This window comes from Molossus molossus, unplaced genomic scaffold (assembly GCF_014108415.1).
Source record: "Molossus molossus isolate mMolMol1 unplaced genomic scaffold, mMolMol1.p scaffold_m16_p_2, whole genome shotgun sequence".
Lineage (NCBI taxonomy): Eukaryota > Metazoa > Chordata > Mammalia > Chiroptera > Molossidae > Molossus > Molossus molossus.
Window position 1 is genome coordinate 67412802 of NW_023425355.1, and position 25483 is coordinate 67438284.

The 25483-nt window shown below is 40.1% G+C and overlaps 1 protein-coding gene across 1 annotated transcript in view; it reads right to left on the reverse strand.

The window, feature by feature from the left end:
- GPC4 (glypican 4) overlaps positions 1-25483 on the reverse strand; it is a 179268-nt gene that overhangs the window by 46518 nt on the left and 107267 nt on the right. Inside the window, exon 2 of the mRNA XM_036270692.1 lies at positions 4847-5005. Coding sequence (XP_036126585.1) covers positions 4847-5005 — 159 coding nt within the window. The remainder of the gene's footprint in view (positions 1-4846; positions 5006-25483) is intronic.

Genomic DNA, 25483 nt, shown 5'->3' on the forward strand with positions numbered 1-25483 from the left:
CTAGCTACTCTGCCCTACTTCCTCTTTTCATTCACAGCAATAACCCTAGGTTTGGCTTTTATAATGATCTTTAACCAAAGTACCTTACCCTTGAATTTCTGAGAGTCAAGGCATTCCCCATACAATTTTATTCAACAATTTCTTTAGGCCTTAAGGATTAAAAATCAATCAATCAATAAATGCAGAACTCACTTGAGGTTTATGGTTTGTTGGATACCAGTCAACTGAGGTTTTACCATAAAAGTATTTAACTGTCTTACAAAACCTAACTTGGAAGAATTATACAACATACACCAGCTCTGTCCTGATCTCCAGAACAAATACATTTCAGCAAATACTTAAAATATTAATCTATGCTTACTATATTTTATTGTCTATGCCATGTTTTAAAGTTTGATGAAAAAAACTGGCATTTCATAATCATTTTTGTGACCAGTTTTGAAACTGATAAACAGTGTAAAAACTTTTATTGAATGTCAACTCTGAAAGGAAAGGACAGGAGAAACTGTTTTCCTGTCCTTTTTTCAAAATCATATGTTAACACTGACTGTATGGCTTTTTAAAAACTACACATTGCACTTCCAGTCAAGATGGTGGCGTAGGTAAACGCGGTACTGCGTCCTCCCACAACCACATCAAAGTTACAACTAAACTACAGAACAACCATCATTCAAAACTGCCTGAAATCAAGCTGAATGGAAATCCTACAACTACAGATTTAAAGTAGCAGCAGCATAGGGACTGGTAGGAGAGGGGGAAGCACAATGGGCTGGTCCCACACCCACATGTGGTGGATAAAAATCAGGAAGATACCTCGGCTGGGAAGGTCCTCCCTGAGGACTGAGGGGTCCCTGTCCACACCACACGCCCCTCTCAGGGTTCCAGTGTCAGAAAGAGAAATCCCCATAACTTCTGGCTGGAAAAACCAGCAGGAACTGAGGCTCAGGGAAGCTGAGGCGGCTAGAGCCCCAGGCAGCTCCTTAAAGGGCCCGCGCACGGACTTATCGGACTCTCTCCCTCTAAGCTTGGAGGGGAGGCAGCTTGAGGGGCACCAGAGACACACAGGGAAGAACTAAGCTACTTGGCACTGGAGCGAGGCCTGGAAAGGGGGCTTTCTCCTGGACAAATGTGCTGTCAGAGGCCTTTGTTCCTTTGATGAGCCCTTCCTTGAGGTGGCAGACAGTCCCCATATCTGGGACTCCAGCAACCTGGCTCACACTGGTAGCCCCACCCTGGTGATTCCCTGAGGCCCCGCCCCACCCAACTTTCAGGCCCACCCAAGCTGTTGCCACTTGCTTAACCATAGGATTGCCCTGTCTTGGATCCTGCTTCAGGTTTTCCTAAATTCCTTCAAATAAGCAGCATCTGGTCTCAGATAGCCCCATACATCTCGTTAAGTAATATACAGAACAAACACAGGGAAGCAACCAAAATGAGGAGTCAAAGACACAGGTTCCAAATTAAAAAACAGAACAAAACCCCAAGAAAAGAACTAAGTGAAATGGAGATAAGCAACCTAAGAGATGCTGAGTTCAAAAACTGCTTATAAGGATGCTCAATGAACTTAGTGAGAACCTCAGTGAACTTAGTGAGGGCCTGAAGAGCATAAAAAAGGACTAGTCAAAAATGATGGATGCACAGTCAGAAATGAAGGAGGCATTAACTGAAATAAAGAATAATTTACACAGATTCAATAGTAGAGTAGGTAAAGCCAAGAAGGAAACCATTGATTTTGGAATATAAAGAAGCAAAAAACACCCAATCAGAACAGCAAAAATAAAAAAGAATTCACAAAAATAAAGCTAGTGTGAGGAACCCCTGGGACAACTTCAAGCATGCCAACATTCGCATCTTGGGGGTGCCAGAAGGAGAAGAGAGAGAACAAGAAATTGAAAACCTGTGTGAAATAATGGCAGAAACTTTACCTAACTTGGTGAAGGAAACAGAAATACAAGTCCGGGAAGCACAAAGAGTCCCAAACAAGATGAACCCCAAGAGGCCCACACCAAGGCACATCATCATCAAAATGCAAAAGGTTCAAGACAAAGAGAGAATCTTAAAAGCAACAAGAGAAAAGCAGTTAGTTACCTACAAGGGAGTTCCCATCAGGCTGTCAACTGATTTCTCAAAAGAAACTTTGCAGGCCAGAAGGGAGTGGCAAGAAATATTCAGAGTGATGAAAAGCAAGAACCTACAACCAAGATTACTCTATGCTGCAAAGCTGTCATTTAGAATCGATGGCCATATAAAAACTTTCCCAGACAAGAAAAAGTTAAAGGAGTTCATCACCACCAAACCATTATTATATGAAATGATGAAGGGTCTTTTTGAAGAAAAAGATAAAATATATGAACAAACAAAATGTCAATGAATACATATCTATCGACAATGTCATCTACAAACAAAATGAACAGGCAGAACAGAAACATTCTCATAGATACAGAGAACATTTTGTTGGTTGCCAGATGGGAAGGGGGTTGGGGAAAGGGTGAAAAAGGTGAAGGGATTAAGAAGTACAGTTTCATTGCTAGACTGACAAACCTCAAAGGGAAAGGGGTTGGGGGATGGGAAGAAATAAACCAAAAAACTTATATGCATAACCAATGGACACAGACAACAGTGTGGGAAAAGGCAGGAGTGGGGAGAAGGGGGTCAATGGGGGAAAAATGAGGAACATCTGTAATACATTCAACAATAAGGATTTAAAAAAATGAAAAATAAAAACTACACATTGGAATCATACAAGTAATGCTATAAAACCACAGGGAGGAAGAAGGGGAAAGAATAGCCAAGTCAGCAGGCTCACAGACAAGAAAGCCACTCTCTGTGGGCTCCAAAAGAGTAGGTATGTCTAATGAGAAATGGGGTGATTTGGAGGAGCTGGCCTTGGAACCTATAGATAGCTTTATCTATACCTCGTCATGCTACTAACATGCTAGCCATTTCTAAATAGCAGGATTTTTTTTCTTTCTAAATTCCATCTTACTTTGTAATTTACTTCTTAATCCCCCAAGTAGTCATTATTAAATATCAGCATCTCAAGTTTTCAAAGATGACCATCTGACTATCTTCCTAAATTTTCTCCTCAAAGCAAAAGAAAGTGCTTTGGTTACTGTCTTGGACGAGAATTGTCATAGTTAAGAGAATACCATTCTTTTCAACAATCACACCTAATAATTTACTGACCAAGAGAGATAGAGACAGTCTAATGATGTCTTTTGCCAATAACACTGTGGTATATGTGTTGGGAGGTATGGGAAATTATTTCCATCCATCCAGGGAAAAGAGAAGATAAAATTAACACTAAACATAACTTTTCATACAATCTGCACACAAAGTGTCAGGGGAAATGAGTACAATATACGGTATGATACAAAGAAAATAATTCAACTATATTACAAATAAAATATGCTTTTGTGGAATAGCCTAGGAACCCAACTAACACTTGTTAAAGTGTTTATAATTCTCAAATAACAAATCTCAAAGCCAGTATTTGAAATACAACCTGTTCTTTAGCCAAAGACTGCCGTCTCTATCGAATCTAATTTAGTCCAGATTCTCACCATGGTAACAAGCCCTTTGTGGAAATACTCAAAGATATTTCGCATCTCAAAAATTTGCCTTGTACTTCTTCACCACACACAATGTCAAGAAAAGCATGCTTCAAAGGTACTATGTAATTAGAATGGCCTTTAAAAAAGCACAAAGGAAATCATTCCTATTAAAATTCAATCTACTTCATAACAACCTTCAAACTGCATGAACAGCACCAAAGAAAATAATCCTGGGGTGTTTTGGACCCTGTATACTTATTTTAAAAATCTTTATCTGGAGACACAGAGGTGGGGTACAGATGACAAGCCTCAGAGGAGGGGTTTTGGGGGGAAGAGATAAACCACAGAACTTACATGCATGGAGGCATGACCAATGAACATAGGCAACAAAGCTGGGGATGGGGCAGGAAGGGAAAGGGGAGGAGGGTGTCAATGGGGGAGAAATGAGAAACATCTGCAACAAAAACAAATTAGTAAATAAAAATTAAATAAATTAATTTTTTAAAAATCTTTAATCTGTAACACTGCTTCAGATATGAAGTGCTTCTCAATTGCCTCATATTGACTATTTATTTCTTCACTATTAAATAAAGTGTGCATGTGAGAATCCCTGTTTGGCACAGAGGATTGAAATGGGTTTGGTTGTGGTTTTATATGGCTAGACTAAGCCACAGCACCACTAAAATGAGACCAGGGAAGGAGACCAACTTAGTCAAGGCTATAGTATACTAACTACCTCTGGGTTGCTGCTGCATGGAAACCGAAGAACTGAGCTTTGATCCTGTCTGTGTTCTACAGAGCTTCTAGTTGTCTTTGGGGAATCCATTTAGAAATTTAATTTGAAGTCCAGCATCTGTAGAATCTCTACAGTTATTTTAACTATGTTTTCAGATGCCTGCTTTTTATTAGGAAGATTTTTTTAAGTGCCATGCATCAATAACACTATTCTGTGTTCACTCAAGAAAAGGAGGGAAAAAAGCATTTTAATTAAACTACTTCAATCTATTTTTTGGCTCCTCGTGACCATATTTCCATAATTCCTACCATATAAGTTTTAGTGCATCCAGAAAGATTCTAGCAATAAAGCTGTAGGGCTATCTTGCCCCTGGGATCCAATAAGAAGTAACATCCTAGGAGAAAACTTGAACAGTGAGAGAACAAAGGAGCTCTGAAAAAGCAACTATACAAACTTAACTATCAGCTCTTAAATGTGACTTGAATGAAAGGTGTAAAACAAATTCAGGAACAAAGCAAACGTGGATGCTTACTTGGACCAAAGTTCCAATACATACCATCAAACTTCCTGTAACGGGAAGCAAAGATGGCTTGCAAATGATTGCACTGTTTGCTGACCACACTTTTGAACTCATCTTTACTTTGCAGGCTGTACTTCTCCTCCATCTCTTGAGAGCAGCAAGTATAACCCTGGGGACAGATCTTCAAATGATCACCTGGAAGATAAAACATAGGACATTCGATTTCCATCATCATTCATCAAGTTCAAAAGAGAAGGTATACAAACCCTGCTTCATTCCCATCGGTGAGGTTCCTGCAAAGGCCTAGGCATCTTCTGTAAGGAAACTCTCATTAAACCAAAAAAATGTATTCCCTTCTTAGAAAAATAAAACCACCTCCAAAAGACAAAAGAACTATCCAATCAGGAAGTCTGCTACATCACAGTGAAATCAGTGTGGCCAATAAACAGAATATCATTCAGTATCAACCCAAGTCTCTTTTCTAACTCTAAGATTCTATGCAAGTCACACAAATGAGACATATTTTTTCTAGCTTTGGTAGTTTACACTCCAAGAGAGGGTACTCTTAATTAAGAATGATTTATAAGTGTGAGAACCATCAAACACTGAATATATGGGCAATAGTTATACTGGGAGGGAGCAACAGGATAAGTACAATTCAAAGTGTTGTCAGGCAAGTGGAAACAAAAGGAGTTCGTGCTGAATAACTTAAGTCTATGATAAGTTAAGGGGTGATATTAAATGATCCTTAATTTCAAGAGTTTTTTCATCCAGCATCTTTCAGTGCAGATGTTAGACACTGTATTAAATTTATGATTCTGTATGGTGTAGCTACTCATTCCAGTATAGACTGATGGTTTCCAATAAATGTAATCATTACATAGTGAGGGAACCCTAAGGGTCAAGAGAGATGTCAAAGGCATCTCACTCCACAGCAGCTCAACCCATAAAGTATCTCTCCCTCCCCTAACCCAACTGCATTTTGCTTGTGGTTTAGCCATGAGGGTTTGGAGTATTGTTGTTGTTGTTTTTAATACATCCAAAAGTTCACCCACACCTTATACCTCTTATCACAGGACAAAAATGGTGCTTTGAAGAGGCCATACTTCTTCATAATGACCAAGAGATGCAGTGCCACTCAAAAATAAATCCCACTAGGTACTTTAGTCACTCCAATATTAATTGGTGTAGTACCATAATATAATTTTATACAGATATTTACAAGGATTCGCTTGCACAGTTCCTTCTACTATTGATCAGCATGTTCCATGTGAGGCAAATGGGATCTGAAAAGAATCAAGAACTCAGGAATGGGTATATTGAAGACATAAGCCTGTCAATGGTAAGTGTGTACAATAAATAAAAGAATAGAGAATGAACAGCAAATATTTTAACAACACTACTAAACATGGAAAATAAATTAGACTATGAGTTGGCATTTACTGCTTTTTGGCTGTGTGTGCTTAGAGGAAATAAGTCCGCACTTAAGATAAATACAAATGTGGGAAGGGGGAGTTGGCAAATTATTCAAGTAATACTGGATTGTTAAACTGCACATATGTAAATAATTACATAATCATATACTTGTAATCATTATTTTGCCTTGGCAATTAAAAAGTGGGGAGAGTGTGACTGCCAGACAAAATGGGGTATGCAGCATTAAAGGACTATTTAAGGAAGTGGGTAAGGGAAACAATCTTCAAAAAACTTCTTCATCTAGAACCACTGAAAATCTTTTTGGCATTGTTTAAACCTTTGGTCAACAGATAATTCAAACAGAAAGGGGGGGGGATATTGTATAGTAGAGTTTAGGGAGGAAGATGGAGGCAAGTAGGACAAGAGGGAGGATGAGTGTGTGAGAGTGTGAGCTAGTATGTGAGAGAGTATGAGTGGGCGTGAAGGTGGACGACAAAAACTGAGCAGGGCAGAGATGCAGAGAAGGTTCCTGTGCTATGGACAGGAACAGTCGGCTACCATGGTAAGGGGCTCTTCAGGGCACTTCTCCTTGCGATGCAGGGAGGTCTCACCGTTTTGGAAGATCCTGGGTCTTCCCTGGGAGGAGGCAGTGGGAGCAACCAGTGCACCTGGCACCTTCAGATCAGTGGACATTCTCTGTCAACACAGACCAGTGCACAGTAGTTGAGCTTCCAAGCTGCCAATCGCAGAAGCTGCAGACAGCCGGGAGCCCAGCACCATCCCTCATAGTAACAACCTCATCACAGTTGGGATATACCCCAAGCAACAGAGGCCGGGGGACAGACATCCATCCCCAGGCAACAGAAGCACAGACCAGCAGCTGAGACCCATCCCCAAAAACTACAGCAAAAGATGAACAGGAGTTGAGCCCCATGGGGAAGCAGCACCCCCCAGCCACGAACATCAGGACCTGGGGCCTCACAGAGGCCTGTGCGGTCCAGAAGCTCACAAAAGCAGTGGGAAGCCGGAGGCCCAGAGGGACTGGTATGATCCAGTTGCCTGCCCATGGGACCTGCGGGGTGCTGAAGCACCAGAGAGGCCTGTGCAACCCAGTAGAGACTGTGCCATCCAGTTACACACAGGACCAGCAACGTGCGAGGGCACAAGAGAGGCCTGTGCCACCCAGCTGCACACAAGATAGGCTTAGAGGAGGTGAAGTGAATAGAAACTACACAGACAATCTCCCAGGACCAAATGGGAATTACAACTAAAATAAAGACTAATCCTCAGAAAAAAGCAACAGAAAAGCAGCAGGACACGACCATATAACTAGGGACACTGGTAGGATCTGTGGAGGCACGAGAGGGTTGTGGGCTGGGAGCCCAAGGACAGCAGCAGTCTTACCTGCCAGCAGCTCACATGGCGAATAAAAACCAAACCCACTCCACATTGCAGAGAGCCAGGACACAGGGATTTGGAGGGCATTCAGAGTTTATCCTTTGTTGTGGCCACAAAGAAATGTGGCCACCTATGTTGTGGCCACAAAGAAAGGTGGCCAGTGTGCTCCTCCCAGAATTGTTGGTAAAAGGAGCACCCCCCCCCCCAGGAGATTCAGCCTTTCCAAGATGAAGGCAAAGAAATGCAAATTGAGTCTCATTAAAACGCAGCCTCTATCCCACCCTCTGGAAATCCTCTTATGCAAAACACCAGAGCTACATTCCAAGGCACTGAGTAACTGAGACTACAGCCTCCAGAAAAAAGCTAGAGGATAACTGAACCTTTCCTGGGCTTGCAAATCTACCCAGGAAAGTAAGACTTGACAGTGGTGTTTAACGATGGCCAGCCCAGGCCCATCCAAACCAAGTAGAGGGAGCCACAGAAAGCAGAACACCAACACCCACAGGGAAAATTTGGCAGGCTCCAAAACCCACTGAGATAGCCAAATTGGTGAAACAAAGAAACAAATCCCAAATAAACAAGAGAACTCTATCGAAGGTGAGATAAATCAAATGCAGTTAAGCAAATTATCAGAAGTAGAGTTCAGAGCCATGATCCTGAGGAAGTTCAACAGCATGAGTAAGGATATCAGCATCATGAGTAAAGACATAGAAACATTGAAAACCAACCAAGTTGGAATGAAAAATGACATAGCAGAAATTAAGAACACATTGGAAGGACTAAACAGCAGAGTAGAGGAAGCTATGGTCAGGATCAGTGAATTAGAAGACAGGATAGAAAAAAAAAATCAACCAATCAGAAAAACAAAACACACACCAAAAAAAAAAAAAAAAAAACAATTAAAAAACGGGAAGATAGCGTAAGAGAACTCTGGGACAATGGGAAATGTAATAACATTCGCATCATAGGAGTCCCCGAAGAGGAAGAAAATGGGCAAGAGTTTGAGAATATATTTGAAGAAATAGTGCCAGAAAACTTTCCTAATTTGGTGAGGGAAGAAGGCATTCAAGTTCAAGAAGCACAGGGAGCCCCAAATAAGAAGAACACAAACAGGCCCACATCAAGACATGTAGTAATCAAAATGCCAAAAATTAAAGACAAAGAGAGTCCTAAAGACAGCAAGAGATAACCAACAGGTTACCTATAAAGGAAACCCCATAAGGCTCTCGGCTGACTACTCAACAGAAACACTGCAGTCCAGAAGGGAGTGGCATGAAGTAATCAAGGTCATGAAAAACAAGGATCTGAATCCAAGACTACTCTATCCAGCAAGGCTGTCATTCAAAATAGAAGGTAAATAAAGAGCTTTCCAGAAAAAAAAGAAGGCTAAGGGAATATATAAACACCAAACCAGCACTGAAAGATACGCTGAAAGGACTGCTATAATTAGAAGAAGTAGGAAGAAAAATAGAACCACACTAAAAAAAAATGGCAATAAATAAGTACATATCAATTATCACCTTAAATGGGAATGGTTTGAATGCTCCAATAAAAAGACACAGAGTAGCTGAATGAATAAGAAAGCATGACTCACATATATGTTGTTTACAAGAGACCCACCTCACAACAAAAGACTCACATAGGTTGAAAGTGAAGGAATGGAAAAAAAATCTTTCAAGCATACTGAAACAAACAAAAAAAAACAAACAAAAACCTGTGATAGCAATACTCTCATCTGATAAAGTAGATTTCAAAATGAAGGCCATAACTAGAGACAAAGAAGGTCACTACATAATATTGAAAGGATCTATCCCATAGTAAGATACAACCTTGTTAAACATATATGCATCAAATATAGGAGCACCAACATCTATTAAAAATCTTCTGGAGGACTTCAAAGGAGAAATCAACAGCAATACAATCATAGCAGGGGACTTTACACCCCACTGACATCACTGGATAGAACATCTAGCAAAAAATTAAGAAGGAAAAACAGACTCTAAATAAAGTACTAGATCAAATGGATTTCACAGATATCTACAAAGAATTACACCTCAAAACTACAGAATTCACATTCTTCTCAAGAGCACATGGGACATTCTCAAAGACAGACTATATGTTAGGGCACATACTAAGTCTCTACAAGTTTAAGAAGACTGAAATCATATCAAGCATCTTCTCAGATCACAATGGCATGAAACTAGAAATCAATTGCAACAAGAACATGCAAAAACATTTGAAAACGCGCCTAAATAGCATGTTACTGAACAATGAATGGGTTACCATGGAGATACAGAAAGAAATTAAAAACTTCCTGGAAACCAATGAAAATGAACACACAACAACACAAAATCTATGGGATGCAGCAAAAGCAGTTCTGAGAGGGAAGTTCAAAGCACTACAGGCCTACCTCAAGAAACAAGAAAAATTTCTAATAGACTATCTAACCTCACAACTTAACGAACTATAAAGTAAACAAAAAGAAAACCCCAGAGCAAGTAGAAGGAAGGAAATAGTAAAGATCAGAGCAAAAATAAATGACATGGAGACCAAAAAAAAAAAAAAAAAAAGCAATTCAAAGGATCAATGAAACAAAGAGCTGATTCTTTGAAAAGATAAACAACATTGATGGACGCTTAGCTACACTCACCAAGAAACAGAAAGAACCCAAATACACAAAATCAAAAATGAAAGAGAATAAATAATAACTGACACCACAGAAACACAAAGTATTATGAACAAATATCATAAACAATTATATGGCAACAAATTCAACAATATAAGTGAAATGGACAAAGTTCTAAAAACACATAGTCTTCCAAAACTGAACCGGGAAGAGATAGAAAATTGAACAGACCAATAACAAGAACAAAAATTAAAGATGTAATCAAAACCCTCCCAGCAAACAAAAGTCCAGGCCCGGAGAGCTTTGGGGGAAATTTTACTTAATATTCAAAGAAGAACTAATACCCATTCTCCTCAAACAATTTCAAAAAATTCAAGAAGAAGGAAGACATCAAAACTCGTTTTACGAGGCCAGCATAATTCTAATTCCCAAACCAGAAAAAAAAAACACTACAAAGAAAGAAAGCTACAGGCCAATATCCCTGATGAGCATAGATGCCAAAATCCTGAACAAAATATTAGCAAATCAAATCCACCAATACATCAAAATAATTATTCACTATGACCAAGTGGGATTTATCCCAGAGATGTAAGGCTGGTACAATATTCGAAAACCAATAAACGTGATACACCACATAAACAAAATGAAAGGTAAAAATCATATGATCATATCAGTAGATGCTGAAAAATATTCAACAAAATCCAACACCCAGTTCTGATAAAAACACTCAGCAATGTGGGAATAGAGGGATCATATCTTGACATAATATAGGCAATATATGAAAGACCTACAGCCAACATCATACTCAATGGGAAAAAACTAAAAGCATTTCCCTTAAGAACAGGAAGAAGGCAAAGATGCCCACTTTCGCCACTCTTATTTAAGATTGTACTGGAAGTCTTAGCCACAGCAATCAGACAGGAAGAAGAAATAGATGTTATCCAAATTGGAAAGGAGAAAGTGAAACTGTCATTATTCGCAGATGACATAATACTATACGTAGAAAACCACAAAGACTCCATCAAAAATTTACTAGACTTAATAAATGACTTTGGCAAAGTAGCAGGATACAAAATTAACATCAAGAAATTGATGGCATTCTTATACACCAATGATGAACTCACAGAAAGAGAAACTAAAATAAATAAATAAATAAATAAAAATCCCCTTTACCACTGCGACAAAATCATTAAGATACCTAGAAAAAAACTTAAACAAAAAAAATAAAGGACCTATTCACAGAAAATTACAGGTCATTGAAAAAAGAAATACAGGCAGATATGAAAAAGTAGAAGCACATACCTTGTTCATGGATTGTAAGAATTAACATCATTAAAATGTCCATACTACTCAAAGCAATCTATAGATTCAATACAATCCCCATCAAAATACCAATGACATACTTCACAGAACTAGAACAAATACTTCAAAAGTATATATGGAACTAAAAAAGACACCGAATAGTCACTGCCATCTTGAAAAAGAAGAACAAAGTTGGAGGGATCACATTACCAGATTTCAGGTTATATTACAAAGCGACTGTAATCAAAACAGCCTGGTACTAGCACAAGAACAGGCACATCAATCAATGGAACAGAATAGAGAACCCAGAAATCGACCCAAGACAATATGCTCAATTAATATTTGACAAAGGTGGCAAGAGCATACAGTGGAGTAAAGACAGCCTCTTTAATAAATGGTGTTGGGAAAATTGGACTGCTACATGCAAAAAAATGAAACTAGATCAACCACTTACACCATACATAAGAATAAACTCAAAATGTATAAAAGACTTAAATGTGACTCATGAATCCATAAAATCCTAGAAAAAAATGTAGGCAACAATCTTTCAGACATCATATGCAGCAGATATATCACCTAAGTCATCACTGATACATCACTTAAGGCAACAGGAATAAAAGGAGAAAATGAACACATGGGACTACATCAAACTCAAAAGCTTCTGCACAGCAAAAGAAACAACCACCAAAATGGAAAGGCAGCCTACTCTATGGGAGAGCATAATTGCCAATGATACATCAGATAAAGGGTTAATTTCCAATATATATAGAGTGCTCATACAGGTCAAAAAAAAGAAGACAAGGGACCCAATTAAAAAATGAGCAGAGGAACTAAATATATACCTCTCCAAATAGGACATACAAATGGCTAAGAGACATATGAAGAAATGTTCAACATCACTAATCATCAGAGGTGCAAATTCACCTCACACCTTCAGAATGGCTGCCATCAACAAATCATCAAACAAGCGTTGGCGAGGTTGTGCAGAAAAGGGCACTCTTGTACACTGGTGGTGGAAGTGCAGACTGGTGCAGCCACTATGGAAAACACTATGGTGTTACCTCAAAAAATTAAAAATTGAACTGCCGTTTGACCCGGTGATTCCACTTCTAGGAATATACCCTAATAAGCCCAAAACACCAATCAGAAAGAATATATGTACCCGTCTGTTCATAGCAGCACTCTTTACAATAGCTAAGATCTGGAAATAGCTCAAATGTCCATCAGCAGACAAATGGATAAAAAAACTGTGGTACATATACACAATGGAGTACTATGGAGCTGTAAGAAAGAAAGATCTCTTATCCTTTGAGATGACATGGAGGGGCCTGGAGAGTATTATCTTAAGCGAAACAAGCCAAGCAGAGAAAGACAAATATCACATGATATCACTTATTTGTGGAGTATAATGTACATAACAGTCTGAGGACCGGGGTAGTCCCAGAGATGTGGAAGTGGGTTACAGACTGACATTCCCCAGAAGAGTGGGTGGTGGGCAGTGATAAACCACAGAACTTATATGCATGTATGCATGAACAATGGACATGGATGACAAAACTGAGGACAGGGCGGAGAGAGAAGGGGAGGTGGGTATCAGTTTGGGGAAAAGGAGAAACATTTGTAACAAAATTAATTAATTAATTAAAAATAAATAAATAAATAATAAAATAAAAAATAAAAGAGTTTAGGAGGTCTTAAGTTGTAGAATGCCTTTGATCTCGTTAGTGAAAGAAGGGTTGCCCTGGCCAGTGTGGTTCAGTTGGTTGGATCATCATCTTGTACACCAAAAGGTGATGGGTTCAATTCCTGGTGAGGACTCATACCCAGGTTGCAGGTTCAATCCCCGGTTGGGCTGTTGGGGGAGGTAACTTATTGATGTTTACCTCCCTCTCCCTCTCCTCTCCTTCTCCTTCTCCTCCTTCTTCTTCTTCTTCTTCTTCTTCTTCTTCTTCTTCTTCTTCTTCTTCTTCTACTTCTTTCTCTCTCCCTCTCTCTCTCTCTCTCTCTCTCTCTCTCTCTCTCTCTCTCCCCCCCCCCCGTCTTCTCTCTTTCAAATCAATATAAAAATGTCTATAGAAAAAAAGAAAGAAGAAGGGTTGCTAAGGCAGTTTTCTGGAAACAACTTTGCTTCAACAAAAGACAAAATTCCCTCTTTGCTGGCTTAACAAGTTTGCAGAAGGCCTTTGGTACTGGTAGTTAAAATTAACAGAGAAATCCAGCTGTCCCCTGATTTCAAGGTTTAGGACTTTCCCAATACAGTCTGAATACATAAAATAATACCAAGAACCCTAACTAGCTACAATGCTTGCTGCAACTGTATTAAATAATCTATATCATACTCACACCCCACACAGAATATTAATTGGAATGCTCAGAATAAGAAGTTAAGACACACAAGGCTATTTAAATGAATTATAATAAGGAAGTAGCTACTTCTTAAGGTTATCACAGGCTTATTTTTAGGCCCCTGCAAAGATTCTGTTGTGAAGTGCATTCGATTTCCAAGGCAAAACAATGAAGAACTTGGAAAATAATCTTTTCACCTACTCTTAGCAAGGTTCACACATATAAATAAACTAAAGAGGCACTTATTGGATTCTATAATAATAGGCTTCTAGCCCGGTCGGGGTAGCTCACTGGTTGAGCATCGACCCCTACACCAAGAGGTCACCAGTTCTCTTCCCAGTCAGGGCACATACCCAGGTTGTGCACCCGATCTGCAGTGTAGGGCATGCAGGAGGCAGCCAATAGATGTTCTGTGTCATTGATGTTTTTATCTCCCTCTCCCTTTCCCTTCCTCTCTCTCTAAAGTCAATTTAAAAAATATATTTAAAAAAATAGGATTCTAAGGAAAGGAAAAACACCCCTTTTTACCCACCCCCAATGCATCTATGTGTGTGTGTGTGTGTGTGTGTGTTTGCGCACACACACACACAAAACCTGAAGCCAGCAAATTATAAGAGGCAGCAGAAAAGAATAATGTTCTACATTTAAGAAGGTACTAGACATTGAGGGGTTTAAACTTATCCACAGGAATTTTACATTGAGAAGGCAACCTTCAGAAACAGGTAACAACAATAAAAAATTTACTGGTAATCTGTTGAAAGTACACAGCACCATTTACACTGGCACATATAAAGCCCAGCAGGTTCCATGTACTCTACCCTTTACATATCCACCAGAGGCCCTCAGCAGGGCCTTATGGTAACCTGCTTATATATTAACACTGAAGTATACCGCTGTTTTGACTACACCTAATAAAAAAGAGAAAAGGAGCCCACTTTCATTTTAGAGGACTTTGCAGGAAAAATGTGTCTAATGGCAAAAGGGTTGCCCTGTGTAAAGGACAACAGGGTAGATACTTCACTAATGTTTCCGCTGGCAAAGTCATCTTCCCCTCAATGAAAAAAAGTTCACTCCAACACTCCACTTTTGCCCATATAGCCCTGAAGACACCACTTATTCTGTCTGCATTTCTAAAAAGCATTACTTGAAAATGTAATTTGACATTCATTCCAAAAGCATTGCTGAGACACATGCAGTCCAAGACACACCTGTGAATTAAATCCCAAGACACACTTAGGCTACTGGGATTTGGTGCCATGAGCAGTTTCTGTTCTTATGAAGTACAAGGAGAGAAAAGGGGGACAGTCTTGGTGCATTTGAAAATGGAATTATAGCTCCACATTTTGGTAAGAACTTGAGCAATTCATTTGATTTTTAAAACAAGTATTTCTACTTTAAGCACCCAAAATGTCTTTATTAAAACCCAGGACATACATTATTTGAAAGATAAAACAATACATATGTTTGAGACGGCTTCTAAAATGCTGTGCCCAAATGAGAAATGTCTTTTCTTTCGGGAGATCTCTTTTCTAAACCTGGTGATCCTGTATATTTCTCATTTAAGAAATATTTCACTCTTCTTTTTCTTTAGGCTGAGAAGGTTGAGCACAGGGACAAGAGAATCCAATAGAGGACAAGTAGACAGCCACTGCAGAGGTGGCACTGGGCACATGCATTTTTTAAGGGCCATAGGTGATTTGGATACATACCCTTCCATAAGAATTATTACTTGAAAGGCTTAAGCATTAGAGCCAAAGAAGAGTACGCAATATTAACCAGTTATTCCAATAGCTCAAGTGAACAGTGGGTAATGATCCACACCTCACACCTAACATTTGTCTCCTATATTTCCCTAACTCAGCCCTCTGCTTCCATGCCCAATGTTATGAGTAAGCTCTCCATGTATCTCTCCTAATCCCTTAAAACTGTTGTTTTCTTCTTTCTTTGACTACCCATATTGTTCTTTCCTACCCTACTCCACCTCTTTTAACTGCACACAAATGAAACCAAAGGATGTCTTTTTGTTGTACTTGTTGCGAGTTCCCTGTTCCTAATTTGAAAAGCAGGTGAACTGAATACTTTACAGTTTTCTAAGGAAACACCTAAAATAAGTTGTTTTTGGTACATTCCTCTTGATTAGTTTTTTTTTCCCTTTGTGGGTCAGTGGCCCTCAAAAGAAAAATGGTCCCCTAGCCCTGTTCTAGGAAGCTTGGATGAGATTTAATGAAGCGTGCTTTTTAAAACTTAACTCTATGGCATTTTTTTTAAATCACTAGAAAGAGCCCCTTTTTTTTCAATCACACCAGCACAATGCAATTTCTCTTTAGTTTTAATATCAAGGCCTGAGTTTTCAAAGCTGAACAAAGACAATCACAATAAATTACTACTAAATCCTGTTGAGTGTGTATTGGTTCTTTTTTTGCAGCATTTCAAACCAATGTTAAAGAAGTAGGCATTGAATTTGAGGAATCTATTCCATCCTTTAACAGGGCTCTGTGGTGAACAATGTGGGAAACTGTTTTCTCATTAATCTCATTTAGTCATCTCATCAAAAAACAAACAAACAAAAAAAAAACACTATACTTCATTTCAGTGAGTTTGCAACAGCTTTAATGTCTACTCCAGGCAAAAATCAAACTGGGCTTTTTATTGATATTTAAATAAGCAAATTATGAACCAAAGTTTATGTCTGGCAATCTTAGAACACCATCTGAACTGTAACAAAAGTTTACATTAACCAAAGTGAGTGAAGGGTCTGAAATGCACACATTGACCTACTTTACCAACACTTGAGAGCATCTACAGCAACTGCATCAATTTTGCACGTTTTGAAACACTTCATCCAGGTCCAGGCTCAACAGGAATAATAATACTAGCAGTTAATCCAAAACTCTTTAATAAGTCTGAGGATCCACTAACTACCACCTCAGGAGCCCGTGTTAATAAAAGACCCCCAGAAATGTTTTGGGGGACCTTATAGGGTAGGCTAGGGACAGGTAGGAAAAGATGAGATGCTCCTCTTTTACAACTAACAAAAGAGAAGGACTTTCCTGTCAATGATTCAGGTGTACATGGCATGGTCATATCATTTGAGAGAGTCTTTTTATGTACATTTCATGAGTTGTATGGGGCATGAAGATTTTTAATATGTTTTAAATAATTGTCTTCGTCTTGGGTAACTAGGAAAATAAAAACCCTCAACTTCTCTTTACTCTCCCTTTCAAGGCATACCTCAAAATCCTCTCTCCAAAGTACAGGACGGGAATAGGTTTTCAGTTAATATATGAGAATAGGTTTCAGTTAATCTACTTCCTAGAAAAAAAATATACCTAAAGAACAACATATGCATTCATCATGAGTTCTTCCAAAGATAGTTCGCCAAAAAGCTATCTAGAAAAGCTTTTACACTAAAGTGGTAACAAAGTCTGCTGCTTCACATAAAGAAAAATGTCTAACATCAGATTTCAAGCCACATAAACCATTCTTTAAAATTCTAGCCAGACATCCATGAAATGGCAAAAGGGAAAGAAACATTCAGATTTTAAATGTTTATACTTAATTACATCTTTAAAATCTACTTCAACAAAATCCTTGTTAAAGGTCACAGTAAATTACAGCTTACTCTAATACAGATCTGTATTGAAGGATTCTTAGTCTCAGTTCCAGTGGACATGGACATGAGCCACAGCTGAATAGGAGTTAACTTTCTTAAAAAAATATTTTAATTGATTTTTTAGAGAGAGGAAGGGAGAGGGAGAGAAAGAAACATTGATGAGAGAGAACCCTCGATCAGCTGCCTCCTGAATGTCCCCAATGGGGATTAAGTTGGCGACCTCTTGATCCATGGGACAACAGTCTGAGCCACACCAGCCAGACTGGAGTTAATTTTTATAACATGAAAAGTTCTTCTGAACTTTAGCTCAGGCAGGTGGAGAAGAGGGACCATCCTTATTTTGCAAGGTTGAATCTCCCCAACCCTCTAAAAAGCTCTTCTCCTCGCCATTATCTTATACCCTAATACCTGGTCCTGCTACCCTTGGTGCACATACTTTAGAATTTATTCCCATTTAATGGGCACTTTGCTATTTAGAAAATTTGTGTTGACAAAAGTCAAGTTTTCAATGTATACTTCTTTTTCCAGGTCATTGACTGGAGCTTTAAAAAAAAATGTATCTCAGTCCTAATTTTAGGGAGAATGCCACTGTTAATGTTGTTTTCTAAAGAATTATCTTATTTATCCTTACCCTTTGCTTCTTGTCTCTAAGTCAATCATAATATTTGATGGAGCATTCCTACAATATTGTGGTGATGCCAGTTAAGTTCCCTTGGCTTGGTAAGTGAGGCATCCCAGGTCTCATTGGGATTAATCCTAATGGCAATCTACTAGCTCCTTGGAACCGTTCATTTTCCTAATCTGACCTTTCAGAATCTTTCCTTCAGGATCAGACCTATAAATTAATTACATTGGATTTGTTCATTAGGATTTGAAAATCCAGTATATTTAGCCCTTCTTGACCTAGTTATTTCAACCAGTCCACCTAAAGAAATTATCTGGGAATGGCAACCTGCCCTAAAATATTCCCCAAGTCTAAATCAAAGAATCAATTCACTTCTCCCTAACTAACCTTTTTCCCTCCTATCTCTATTGTTGAATGTTTTACAGATGTACCCCCTTTTTCCCCCATTTGATTCCCTCCTCCCCACTCCCACCCATACTCCCGCCTTCACAACACTACTGTCTGTGCCCACTGGTTATGCATATATGTCTATAAATTCCTTGGTTTATCTCTTCACGTACCCCTCCCCACTTCCCTTTAAGGTTCCTCAGTCTAACAACCAATTTGTACTTCTTAATCCCTTCACATTTTTGGCCAATTCCCCAACGCCCCTGCCATCTGGCAAGCAACAAAAAGTTCTCTGTATGTACTAGTCTGTTTCTGTTCTGCTTGTTCATTTTCTTTATAGATTCAATTATTGATAGATATGTATTTAATGCATTTTATTGTTCATATTTTTTATCTTCGTCTTCTTCAAGAACACCCTTCAACATTTCATATAATACTGGTTTGGTGGTGATGAACCCCTTTATCTTTTTTCTTATCTGGAAAGTTCTTTATATGTCCATCTATTCTAAATGATAGTTTGGTTTTAGGTCCTTGTTTTTCATCACTGAATATTTCTTGCCACTCCCTTCTGGCCTGCAAAGTTTCTTTTCAGAAATCGGCTGACTTTTTGATGGGAGCTCCCTTGTAGGTAACTAGCTGCTTTTCTCTTCCTGCTTTTAAGATTCTGTCTTGAACCTTTTGCATTTTGATTATGAGGTGTCTTGGTGTGGACTTCTTGGGGTTTATCTTGTTTGGGGCTCTGTGTTTCCTGGACTTGTATGTCTGTTTCCTTCACCAAGTTAGGAAAGTTTTCTGTCATTTTTTCAAATAGGTTTTCAATTTCTTGCTCTCTCTTCTCCTTCTGGCACCCCTGATGTGAATGTTGCTATGCTTAAAGCTGCCCCAGAGGCTCCTTATACTATCTTCATTTTTCTGCACTCGTTTTTTCTTTTTGCTGTTCTGATTGGATGTTTATTGCTTCCTTATATTTCAAATCAATGGTTTGCTTCCTGGCTTCATCTACTCTACTACTGATTCCTTGTAAATTATTCTTTATTTCAGTTAGTGCGTTCTTCACTTTGGACTGGTTCTTTCTTATGTTCTTGATGTTCTCACTAAGTTCCTTGAAGGTCTCACTAACATCCTTGAGCATCCTTATAACCAGTGTTTTTGAACTCTGCATGTGTTAGATCACTTACAGTCAGCCTTCATTTATCGTGGTTAATCAGTACCAGACTCTACCGCAATAAATGAATTTCCGGGAAGTAGAATTCATTCTTTATAAATTGAATATTTTTGCAGTTAGAGCATAGAAAACCTGTTTATGACCTTCTAAATACGTTTTTTAACATCATTAGAGTCCTCTAGACATGAAATAACACCCTTTGGTCACCATTACACTTGTATTACCCAGTATATTAGACAAAATAAGACATATTAGACATTACAAATATATTATTATACATTTAATTACACACACACACAGTTCTTACACACAACCACTAACCTACAAAAATAGTGCAACTTGTTCGATGAAGGAGCGATAAAGATGAAGAGATGTATTTCACAGCAAAGAAGACCAAGGTTATCGCTCCTCTGAAGGCACGACCTCAGTAGGAGAGACTTCAGGTGGTACAATATCTTTAGCAGGTGCATCGTCGTCTTCTTCCACTGAAGGAGTACTAGAAGTAGACAGTGGGTATCTCGGTGCATGGCTAAAGAACATCATGATAGGCAGTAGTAGCTGGTGCTGTCTTTTCATATGTGTGAGGAGGCTTTTGTAGGGTTCTATAGCTCCATCAAGTGCATTCTGGAACCGCAATGCATGCATCAGTTGTGGGTCCCATTCACAAGTCATGTCCTGTACTATCTTAATGGTTCTCACAACTTGCGAGAGACGCTCAAGTGTAAGGCCAACTTCCTCCTCCTGACCCCCAGGAAGCTCTGGCTGCTCTTCCTTCTCCTCACTCACAGATTTAGTCATCTCCACCAGATCCGTGTCAGTTAAGGGATCTGAATTGTCTCCAGCAGCTAATCTTCGAGTTCTGGATGATACTCACCCTCCTCAGGGATCTTCTGGAACGTGTTGTTCACGTAGTCCTCTGCTGCAGGCTGGTCAGCATAGGCAGCTTCTCTGTGGAAAGTGACAGTCTTCAGATGATATCTCTTCTGGAACTTCTCAAACCAACCCTGCTGGCCGTGAAATCCATGAACATTGAAGAAGAGGGTCCTGGTTGATGTTCGTCCACTGTAAAGTGCTGATAGAGCTGCCTCGCCTTCTCCCAGATGACCAGCGAATCCAATGGAATGTTTTTGTTTGTTTGTTTGTTTGTTTTTGTGGCTGTCGCTGATCCAAACAGCTAGGGCAGACTCCGTTTTCACTATGAACTTATTATGACTTGTCACGATGCACTTTGCTTCCTTGTTAAAAGAGACAGTAGCTGTTGCATGGATGTTCTTTTGATCTTTATGGATGGAGCGAATGGCAGACTCATGCAAGTCATAATGGCGGGCAACCTCCATGATTTTCTTGCCATCTTTGATCATATCCAAGAGTTTCACCTTCTCCTGGATGGCAAGTATCTTCCTCTGGCGCTTAGTTTCATCATCAGAAGGCTTAGAAGCAGCAGCACATTTAGGAGCCATCGTGGGGCTTAAGATAAAAGTTCTCAGGAATCACAAACACTTACAAGGGAAAAGATGCTTCCAATGAGTAGTGATGTGGAAGCATGTATGACAGAAACAAACTTTCATGAGGCTGAGCCAATCAGTGACCAGGATAGGATAGCCAATCAGTGAATAGCACACTCTGATTGGTTTGGTTTCACCACACTCGATTTTTTGGAAAAAAGTTATTGCCCACACACAAGGAGTGGTCGAGCGGGTGCAGGTTGCACATAGGCCTACAGTCCACATGTACAGTAATTTTCATTTTAATTGTAATACAGGGGTGTATAATTGATTCAGACAACCTAGCACGTGCTGCATCATCATCACCGTCTCGATCAACTTTTTAATGAATATATTTGAAAAAACGCAATAGAGTGAAGCCGCGAAAGTTGAAGCGCGAAGTGGCAAGGGATGGCTGTATCTCCATTCTGTTTAGCTCTTTTTCTGGAGTTTTGTTCTGTTCTTTCATTTGGGACATGTTTGTCTCCTCATATTGGCAGTCTCCCTGTGTTTTTTTCTATGTATTAGGTAGAGTTGCTATGTCTCCTGGGCTTCATAGGGTGGCCTATTGTAGTGGATGCCCTGTAGGGTCCAGTGGCACAGCCTCACTGATCACCCCAGCTGGGCCCTTGAGGTACACCCCTAGTGTGGAATGTACACCCTTCTGTTGTAATTAAGTTTTGATTGCTGTTGTCACTTCAATGGGAGGGATTTACTCAGGCTGATCAGTTTCAAGGACTGGCTGTGCCAACTAACCACTGGCCTTTGACTACTTTGCAGGACCAGCTGTGCAGGGCCCCACCACACACAGCAACTGTTACTTCAGCAGGGCTTTGGTACCCACTGAGTCCACTCTTTGAGTGTGTCACTTGTGGAGGTGGAGGGTGGTGGTGCTTCACCTTCGTCTGAAGCTGTTCACTGGGTGTACTGCCTCTGGGGCCAGGTCAGCCACTGCCTGTGTTCCACCCGGGACCACCAGGCATAAGCTACAAAGCAATCTGCCAATGGCTGCTTCTTGTGCTGGGCTTAGAGGTACTCAGAAAAAGCCAAGTTGTGAACCAATCTGGTTGTTTCTACTGCCAGGCCTGAGGCCAATGAACGATAAGTACAGGGCTTGCCGAGGCCAGATGCTGTTTGACAGAATTTCGGAAAATCTGAAGCAGGAGCCAAGACAGGCCAATCCTATGGTAAAGCCACTGGAAAGAGCTTGGGTGGGACTGAAAGTTGGGTGTAGCAGGGCCTCAGAAAATCACCAGGGTGGGACAAACACTGTGTTCCAGGTTACTGGAGTACCCAGGTATGGTGCCCGTCTGCCCCATGGGTGAAGGGCTCACCAAAGGAACAATGGCCTCTGCCTGCACATCTGTCCAGGAGAAAGCTGCCCCTCCTGCTCTCGCCCCAATGCCAAACAACTCAGTTCTTCTCCACATGTCTCTGGCACCTTTCAAGCTGCCTCCCTCATGCTGGAGCCTGGAGGGTGCGAGTCCCAGTAAGTCTGTGCACGGGCCCTTTAACAGGAACTGCCTGGGGCTCCAGCAGCCTCATCCTCCCTCAGCCTCAATGTCTACTGGTTTTTATAGCCAGAAGTTAAGGGGGCTTCTCTTCCTGGCACTGGAACCCTGAGCTGTGGGGCCTAGTGTGGGATAGGGACCCCTCACTCCTCAGGGGGGAACTTCACAGCAGATGTATTCCTCCTGATTTTTATCTGCCACACATGGATATGGGACCAGCCCATCCATGACTCCGCTCCTCCTACCAGTCTTGATGTGACTTCTTTTTAATGTTTTTATTGACTTTTAGAGAGGAAGGGAGAGGGAGACAGAAACATCCATGTGAGAAAGAAATACCAATCAGCCGCCCCTTGCATGCCCCCTACCGGGGATCGAGCCAGTAACCCGGGGATGTGCCCTGACCAAGAATCAAACTGGGACCTCTCAGTCCATGGGACAATGCTCAATCCACTGAGCCACATTGGCTGAGAATGGCTTCTTCTTTAATTTCGTAGTTGTAGGACTTTCATTCAGCTCAATTTCAGGCAGTTCTGAATGATGGTTGTTCGGTAGTTTAGTTGTAATTTTGATATGGTTGTAGGAGGAGGCAAGTACCACGTTTACCTACACCACCATCTTGACAGGAAGTTCCCAAACTAACCTTTGATCCGAGCTGGCAACACAAGAAAAACATTGTTGGTGATTAATGCAGTATTTATCAAGTGCCTCTTATCTGTCAGATGTCATCCATTGATGCAAAAATATAAAAGGCGTGGATTCTGCCCTCTTGAAATTATAAGATTAACAGACATGGATTTTACTGTTGCTCTATAGGCTTTTTCTCTTTCTTATTCTATAATCTCAATTTCTACACACACACCCCACAAGATATCTGAGGTCCTCTGATCTTATCTTAGAACAACTCAAGTTCAAAAGCAAGAGGAAATGTGATACTATCCCAGGCAAATCCAATGCAACCCATGCTTCTCATACTGTGACTTCAACAGATGTGCCTTAGGACAAAGTGGGAGAGATTCACAACTCAATTATAACCTATACTTTCTGAGATGTGCCATGTCCTTTTGTTTACATCATCCATAACTGCAGACGATATTAGCTTGGACTCAGTGGGGGGAAGAAGCAAACTCCTTGAGAACCTAGTTTTTCTGCTTGGTCAACAAAACAAAATCCACATAAATGCTTTTTAGTTATTTGCCTTGACAAATCAGGTCACTAAATATTCAAATAAAAAAATGTTAAAGCCACTTCTCAGATGATGTCAATGCTTTGATTGTTTTTAAAGTCTCTATGGGTGGTTACTTGATGACAAGATTCCCTAAACTTATATTTCAATAGTCAATAAACCACAAGCATGGCTCCAATTCAATGTTTGCAGCTAAAGTCTCAGAGAAGGAGCTTCTACATCCTCAAGTGAGCACACAATGAAGGAATTGAGATACAACACAATTCCTCTATCATACCAGAAATAATCAATCCCTGTTTGTTCTGGGCTCTGAAACTTCAGTAAAAAGATGTTTGAAGTTAAATGTAAGGTATCACTTAGGGGAATTCTTCAGCTGGGCTGCCAAGCCTGCCACCTACCATTTTCGTCTGGTTTCTTTAGTATCACAGAGAGGGGAAAATAAAGGCAGATCTTAGGTACTAAATTAAAGTATTAATGTAATAAATTATTTATGACATGAAAATTTTACTTCCTCATAGAAGCTGGAAAAATGATTGCTTCTATGCCAGCAAGTGACAAGGAAAAGAGAGAAACTAGTCATTTTCTCTGCATTCAAATCCCCACAGACCTATGCAATTCTTGACCATCCTCAGATACAGATTTGCCAGATCAGAGGCCTCTGAGTCACCCCAGGACCACAGAGATAGATATGAATATTCCATAAAGAAACTAGTGCATTGGAGGTAGCCTCGCCCTCTTTACTGCAAAAAGGTTAGATTATCAAGAATGAAGGGGCTGCCTGTTACCATTTTTGCTTTAGGCATGGATAAAAGAAGAGAGGCCATTCAAATTTGAGCCTCACCCTGGCCGCTTTGGCTCAGCAGTTAGAGTGTCGGTCTGTGGACCAGAGAGTCCCGGGTTCAGTTCGCACTAAGGACACGTACCTCAGTTGCAGTTTGTCCCTGGCCCCGGTTGGGGTTGTGTGGGTGGCAACCTGATGTGTCTCTCTCATGTCGATGTTTCTCTCTCTCTCTTCCCACCTCTCTACTTCCTGCTCTATCTGAAGATAAATGCAAAAATGTCCTCAGGTGAGGTTAAAAAAAATTTGAGCCTCTAAGAAAAAATGAAGTTTTCTGACACAGGTCTAACAATGGAATCACTACAGAATTGTGTTGTCTTTTACAAAACCTAAGAGAGGTTCCAAGAACTTCTGAAATCTGGCCAAAAGACAAGCTTGAGTACTGATGTTCAAAATTCAATTGATTAGATAGCTTTCCATGGCCTATAGTAACTGGGTAAGTAGGTGCTTATTTCAATATCCAACTTGCTGTCCATCAACCTTTGGGTCATGGGCCAACTGCTCATTTATAAATAAATTAGTTTGGTCAAATATCTGATTCCCAAAGAAGTTCCAATTATTCCTACAGTCCCAGAAGGTAACCCCCCCCCCAATCAAGACCCATTAGCTACTTCAGGCTGAACAAAATCCATGGGGGTGAGTTTCAAGACTACAGCCTTGAAAGGACAGGAGAAAGAACTGAAGAGAAATGGGCTAAGGGAGAGAGAATTAAAAGATGGCATACGACCCAGGCTTGAGTAGTGGGAGGGCCTCCTAAAACTGATGCAAGTGGCAATCTG